We start from the raw sequence: 8,269 nt of genomic DNA on the forward strand, positions 1-8,269 counted from the left end.
TGCCAACGGTTGCTGCTTCTAATTAGGTGTTGAATTAGCCATCTTTCTACCCATTCTCACTTTGTATCTATAAGTGCATTATATTGATTTAGTAAATTTAAAGAATGTAGAGTGGAAGAAATGGTAGTTGGCTGTGGTACAGAGATTGCCATAATTATTATGGGGTTTACGTTTTGTTTAATTAATTTAGGGTATTAATCTAATTGAGTCACTTTTTAGGGCATTTGACCTAATTTCCTCAATAACAAAATGGAACCAATTTATAGGGCACTTAGCTCATTACAAGACTAATGAGTGCAAAGGAAGTCTGACCATGTCTTACGTGTTGGACAACGATGATAATCATCTCTCATTTTCTATGAAATTAGGAGTATTATCATCCTCACCAACTTCGTTCCACCGAAGCTAGAAAAATACAATGGGCATTAGCAATTACAACCCTGCTCCTTGGCTAGGCCAAAAACAGGGACGCAAGTTTTTGGCCTTGTCCTTGGCCATAGCCTTCTGGCCTTCTCTAACAATTATTAGATTGTAAAAACTAAAATATGCTTTTTTGGCTTTCAAGTGTTAAAGCATTCTACATGAACTTAACAACTGCACTAAGAGATGGTAGCTAAAGCTGAAATATGGTTTTATCTAAAATTGTCCAAGGAATCTGACGGAGAATTGAGAATCTATAAAGAGTTGTTTCAAGACATTCGAAAATGAGTTGATCCTTGTGTTGGAAATCTACTTATCATGCACAGTGAAAAAACAAAACATATTTTAATTCCCACCAAGAATCTCTTTGTGTTTAGATAGAAATTGTGATAAAAATGTATCTTGGAAGAGATAGCAAACTTTTTGTTTTTCCTTTTGTTCCAACAACATCGATCTGCTATCCACGGCTGTCCAATTGTCCAGCCTCCAATAATAATCCACACAAAGAAATAGATTGTGACAATTATGGTTTTTCTTGTACTAGCAAGAATAATAAATTTTCTTTATAGATTCAAAACCTTAGCTACCTATTTATACAAATCCAAACAGACTTGGCCCATCTCCTAACCTGATCTAAGATTTAATTAACCCATTTAATTAAATCTGGTCCATGAATTAATGAATTCAATTAATTAATTCAGGCCAGCAAATAAGTAATTCAATTAATTAATTTATCCAACACTTGTTAAATTAATTAATTGGTAAAACACAACTTTTCAGTTCTTCTTTTGTGTGTGACCCATCAAGTTCTCAATCACGATACTTAGCAACGTGAATTATTGTTTTCAATAAATTAAAACACCCTTTTAATTTATTACATACTCACGTTCAACGTCCCAAATTGACATCTAGCAATATGTCAGGGTAATACATGTGACGAAAAATGTCACGTGGTATGAGAAAATCAAACTTGTTCGTTTACCGTAAAATTATAATTCTTTCATCAATATGATCTGATTAATTACGAGACATGGATGAGTGTCAATCTCAATTATCAATCATATTTTTCATTCCACTATTAAGTCAATATAAGTCGAAAACTCTTTTTCGACTTATGGGTACACCTTGGCCAAGGTTTCATTATTGATTTAACTGAATGAAATGTAGATCATAATCTCTTACTATCTAAGAGTGACAAATCCTCTATTGGTCATTCACAACCTTCATATGATTCTTGACATACCCGAATAATTTTGTATTAGCGACCCTTGACGGAGCAACATCCAACATCGTCAAAGTATGACTGTCCTCATATAAGGCACCATGATGACGTAACGTCAAAGGACCAATTTCAGTACCGAACATTAGATATTAACCACTGACACTCAGATAGTTATTCTTGTGGAATCTCTTAGCAGGTCTCCAATAATTTGTTTTACAACAAAACATCCACGTGTTTATTTAAGTATCACCACACTTTAGCTTGTAAGATCAGTTACTTGCTTCATAAGTAAGAAACGTCACACGTGATGGTCTATCCATAATAACGATATCTGTATCTCGTTATTACTTACAACCACGGATGATTTAAAATTTAATTATATGTAATTTGTATCTCACAATCACAACTCCTTGTGATTAACAAATTATTAAGATATGAATCTACGGACTCTGTTATTTAATTTAATTAAATATTAATTAAATAATAGATTTGATATAAAATTGCATTAATTATATATTAAAAATATTTATGTTCAATGTTGATTAGACCTAGGGCATAACACTTACGCCTCATAGAGTATATTATGATGACTAGGCACTTGACACTCTGTGGAATGCATTACAAATGGAAACCATCTTGTGAAGGGATGTTCGCAACAAGAGACCCACCATATATAACCATCTTGTTGATCTTATCCAAGCTAAACTTTTAAACTCAAGAAACAATTGAAAAATTAAAAGAAGATTGAGCTGAGAATGGCTAACCCTACGCCAGACAAGTGACTTTATAAAGAATGGATGATTGGACGTTGAATTTTCAAATCTTTTGTAGTTGTGTAAATGGCTCTATTTACAGTCATTTATAGATGTTTTGGTCATTTTATGAGTTGAAATTCCTAATCATTATTTTGGAAGATATTTTGTGAACAAATTTTTGGCATTGTTGGTGGGATTTAGGTTTAGTTTCATTTATCTTGGGATTGATTCAAACTTTTTGCTTTTATTTTATTTTTCTGTCAATTTATTTCAGTGCTTCTATTTTCTCTCTTTCAAGCATTTTATGCAAAATTTAGGAGATGGTGAACTGATACCAACTGATCAGGAAATCGAATGCACCTTTCATTGTAGGTAAAGAGAAGGAAAAGAAATACAATAATAAGAGATGGCTAATGCACAAAATAATTTGATTTTTGTAAACGAATGGATAGTGATCAATGAAGGAAATATGTTAGTTGGGGAATTCATGACTCCACACATTATTCATAGCCAATCTAGCATAGTACATTCTCCCTTTGAACAGTCGAACTTTTAACTGAAGACCAATGTCATTCACTTATTTCAGAATAAACATCAATACTACAACAGGGCCGACGAAAATCCTCACAAACATATCTTAATTTTTGGAGATGCGTCAACACTTTAAATGTCAAGGGGTTTCAAATGATGATATCAAATTTAGATTATTTTCACATAGTCTACGTGATTGAGCCCTTGAATGGTTAGAGTCATAGTCCATTGCTAGTATTACTACTTGGAATGCCATGACTAAAAATTTTGCACCAAATTCTTCCCACCAACAAAGAGTGCGAAGTTAAAGCATGACATATCCATATTTCAGTAGGGAAAAATCAAATCCTCTGATGAGACTTGGAACAAATTCAAGAACATGCTTCGAAAGTATCCTCATTACGACATCAGTGAAGTACTTCAGGTCCAATTGTTCTTTATCCATAAAGACAATTGATGAAGCTTTAGAATTGTTTGAGAGAGTGGCTATTACCACAGCTATGTGGGCCTCTGAGCAGGTTATTCACAAATCGATACCTGGTGTATATGAGGTTTACACTTATACAACATTATTTGCAAAATTTGACTCTTTAGTTTTGTTAATGAAGTTAAATAAGATTATAGAGATCTTTGAAAATTATGGCTTAACGTATATGTTATCATTATAATTGTATTATATATAGATAGATTATTTTATCATATTTAAATTATAGGTTACCATTAGTTAATATTGTAATTGATTACTATCTTACTTAGAGTCGTGATTTTGGTTCCATATAATGAGAGAACATCTCATGTCGAGGGGAATCGAGTCTTATTGAGTATATTTGATCTTCTGTTTTTGGATGAGCAACCTAGTGTCGCTCGTTTGGTCAAATTTTCTTATGTTTGTTTTACTTTTTTAGAACCTCCACATTTATGTATTCTAGAGCCATTAGTTTTGCCTCTTCGACATGCTAAGCATCACCAAGCATGCAAATCTTCATCTTGGGCCGAGGGATATGAGGTACTTCATAGACCCACTGAAACGTTTGACCTTCTGAGGATCATAATTTTTTAGCCCAATCTGGAGCTCAATTGTCTAGTTAGGTTTGGTTTGAGTTATTTTGGAGAAGTTTCTGTATTCTTTTGATTGACCAATTGGAGCAATAACCCAATTTGTTGGAGACATGAATAATGGCGGTCTTGGTTTTAGCTGCGGAAGGTACAGGTTACAAATTTAGGTATTGGCATCGTCAACGTGAGATTGTGGTCGAATCAGCACTGCTTTTAGGAATAGCTAAAGGAACAAGCTCAGGCTACAATTTGTCTCCATAAATTTGTTGTATTTCATCTGCAACAGCAAGAGCAAATGTATGTTGATGGCTTTCATGTACGAGATTGAATGAGCATGGACGATCTGTGTTGCCTCTATGCCGATTGTGTAGTTTGGGGAAGACGATGAATAGGGTTTGGGCTAATTGGGTCTTTTTGTGATAATGTGCCTATGTATTGGTTTACAGTTATGGGTATTGCTATGGGTATTGGGTAAATAGTATTTAGGGAAAAATTCATATATAAGGTGTATACTTAACACCATTTCGCAATTGAGGTATAGAAAGTATATATACAAATCTCAGGTATGTATGTATGTATGTATGTATGTATGTATGTATGTATGTATGTATGTATATATATATATTTCTGTTACGTATCTTTCCTATAATCTCGCCTAGTTTCCATCAATAAAACGTCTCTACCGCTACAAAATCATCATCAAAAATAAAACATCCAGAGTAATTTTAATCCGGACACTGTAGAACCCTAATTCATCGACATTGATATTTTCGTGTCACAGATTTGGGATCGTCTTGGAGAAATTGACGTTTTCGCATAACAGAAATCAATCCAAGTATTGGTCCGATTATTGCACTCCTTCCTTTTTCGCAATTAGCATCATCAGATTAGTTCCGAATTTCTTCTGTACGCAAATTTCCAGCGTCCGTATCTATCGTAGCCACATATGTCTCAAATTCAATAATATTGTGCAGTGGGACATGAAAAACATGCATGAGATGTGACTTAATTGAGTGTAACCAGTCGTAGACAAGTGTAGCATCGATTGTGGATGTCTGTGACCACTAAAACAAATGTGGTCGATTGAATGTGACTACTGTGAAAAAGAGTGACCTCAATTTGTTTTTGATTATCTGTAAGACATGTTATATTACCACTGATCATACCCGTGTGTGACCTATTCCGATGTTTGACCAAAATATGATCCAATATTTGATCAAAATATGACCACTCGACACAACAGTATCCGTACGCATGTCACATATGTGAACGTGTGAGCGGATTGGAGAAGAGCGAATTGGAGAAGAGAATGAAACCAATTTTGTTCATGAGATGTGACCTGTGTGTCGCCAAATGTGACCTGCATTTTTCCGTGTCAATAGTGACTTCATGTTATTGCATAAGTATTAAATTAACCATCGAGAATGTGATGCTTTGAAGTTCAATTTTGCAGAAATGGTGTACTTGCACGTATGTTTGTTGCATGGATCTCAGTCAGCTTTGGCGTTGGTAGACCATGGATGCAGTTATATAAACCTTGTAAACATGATTATGTCAGAGTTCAGCTTGGATCCGACCAAGGTAGCAGTATCATTGAAGTATATACTCAACGACGATTTGCCTGCAATCAGGATAAAAAATGACAGCAACGTGCTTGCATACATTCTGTTGAAAGAAATTGATCGTGATCCAGCTAAATACCCATTAATCATTGACATAATTGATGCAGCAATACAGTACCCGTCTGACATGGTCATAGATAATGCTTATCGTAACAGTGAGCTTTATACGTTGCAGGATGTGGCCACAGAAATTTGCGAAGCATCAAGTAAACATTTAGGTCACATTTGTGACAATGAAGTCACGATTGTTTCTATAGCAGATGCTATTGAAGTCGAAGAAGGCAGGATTTTTCGTGATAAGGATATTTTAAAATTGAGCCTATCGTTTTTTACCATACGAAACATGTTTGAGTTTATGGTTGAACGATCCGACAAGTAAGAATATGTGGTGAGGTGTTCTCATGAAGGATGTACTTGGATATGCTGATCGTCAAAATGGGGTAAAACAAATCTATTTAAGATTCGAAAGATTGGTAGTCACACATGTGCATCAAATGTGGTGTTAGGGTCACACAGACAAGTATCAGCTACAGTTGTGTCATCTAGCATCAAGTATAAGTACACATCGGCTGGCACCATATACACACCAAAGGACATATGCAGTGATATGCTACATACGTTTGGAGTATATTTGAATTACTCAAAAGCTTGGAGGTCTCGTGAACAAACATTGAAGATGATTAGAGGTGATCCGACGGAATCATTCGGTAGGATACCAAGTTTCTTCTACATGGTTCAACAAAGAAATCCTGGTACGGTCACAGAGTTGGAGGTCGATAGTCACAATAGGTTCAAGTACTGTTTTATGGCACTCGGTGCATCAATACAGGGGTGGCAACATTGTAGGCCCGTAATTGTCGTTGACGGTACTTATTTGAATGGTCATTACGGAGGTATCCTATTCACAGCATGTACACAGGATGCAAATAATGGCATATTTGTTCTTGCCTTTGGAGTAGGGGATAATGAGAACGACAAATCATGGAGATGGTTTTTGGAGAAACTGAAGAATGCATATGGGCACAGAGAAGGATTGTGTTTTATATCGGACCGTCATGGCAGTATAAAGAAAGCAATAGAACAAGTGTACTCGAAAAGTTGCCATGGTATCTGCTCGTACCATTTGCTGTAGAATCTCAAATCATATTATGGAAAATCAGGGCAAAATATTACGCAAGCTTTCAATTCGGCTGTCCGGGCTTACACATTAGAAGAATTTGAATACAACATGCAACAACTAGACGCAATGAATGATAAGATTCGTGATTGCCTGGTACTGTACTGACTACAGCACTGCATTATCACATGCAGTGAAGTGGTCACATATATCTTTTTATACTATTCTCATACTACGATATATTTTGGCAAGATGAAGTAGGCCCTGAAAAGTGGTCACGAATACATATGCCGACAAACAAATACTCTACAATGACATCAAACATTGTAGAATCAGTAAATGCGGTCACAAAGGCAGCTAAGAATTACCCCATTGTATTCTTGCTGGAGTCATTGATACAAACAGTACAAAATTTGTTCTATAAACATAGAGACGAAACGCATGGAACTTTCACGATGTTGACTAACAAGTTCGAGAACGTCATGAGGAGAATGAGTTCAGAATTAAGGAACTTGAGGGTAAGGTTCTTATGTATCTTGAAGTTTGTGTATGTGGACTAAACAGAAATATGCATGTGATTATATCATAGGTGTCTATGACATGGAATGTACGTATGTGCTTATGTGTCCAAATATTAATTTCAAGTGACCACTAATTTACGTATGTGACGCTATGTACTTTGTTTGTCGTGATATATAATTTGTTACTAATGCTAAACCTGTGACCTGAGTATGAAGTCCTGTGACCTGAACATACCATTGTGTACTGAGATATGAATGTCTGTGACCTATTCTTTTTTGAGTTTAAACTAACACATAGCATTGGTGCTATTACACTCTCACAGGTATCTCCTTCCAACCAAACAGTGTTCTCCGTGAGCGATGAAAGGTCCACATTTGTTGTCGACATTGAGCAACATACATGCACTTGCAGGATGCTGCAGGTCGATCTGATGTCTTGTCCACATGCATTGGTTGTAATCACACATACGAAAAGGGATGCATATTCTTACTGTTCCTATTATTACACAAAAGATGCATATGTAAATGCTTACGAAAGTTCGGTATATCCTGTTGGAAATCCAGACGAGTGGAGAGTGCCCGATGAAGTAGAATTCCAAATTGTTTTAGCTCCTAACCAAAAGCGGAGTTCTGGAAGACCTACTGAGAAGAGGAAGAGATCATCTAGGGAAGGGAAACCAAAAGTAAGATGTGGACGTTGTGGTGCACATGGTCACAACCGCAGGAGGTGTTCAAGTTTGGTCTCATTAAGTAAGAACGGTTGATAGGAAGTCAATACATGATAAAGACTTATCAAAGTTAGGTCGCATTCTTGAATTCTTTTTAGCATACCAACACGTAGACATGTGTTTCAATTGATCAATTGACAAATAATTTTTAAATAATAAGGTAATAAATGATAAATGAAGTACATCTGCACTTTTTATTCAGTTGAACATAGAGTTTTGTAAATTTATGATTATAGATTCCATACATAGTAACATATTTGAATTGTGACCATTAATTCACTTAAAGGTATGAAATAT

General features: G+C 35.4%; 1 protein-coding gene across 1 annotated transcript; it reads left to right on the forward strand.

The window, feature by feature from the left end:
* Window positions 1-7,034: 7,034 nt before the first annotated feature.
* LOC111365700 lies at window positions 7,035-8,008 on the forward strand. Its single transcript, XM_022986235.1, has 3 exons — window positions 7,035-7,241; window positions 7,288-7,330; window positions 7,494-8,008. The coding sequence occupies exons 1-3, from the start codon at window positions 7,035-7,037 to the stop codon at window positions 8,006-8,008; spliced, it is 765 nt and encodes a 254-aa protein (XP_022842003.1).
* Window positions 8,009-8,269: the final 261 nt, after the last annotated feature.

Source organism: Olea europaea, chromosome 17 (assembly GCF_002742605.1).
Source record: "Olea europaea var. sylvestris chromosome 17, O_europaea_v1, whole genome shotgun sequence".
NCBI lineage: Eukaryota > Viridiplantae > Streptophyta > Magnoliopsida > Lamiales > Oleaceae > Olea > Olea europaea.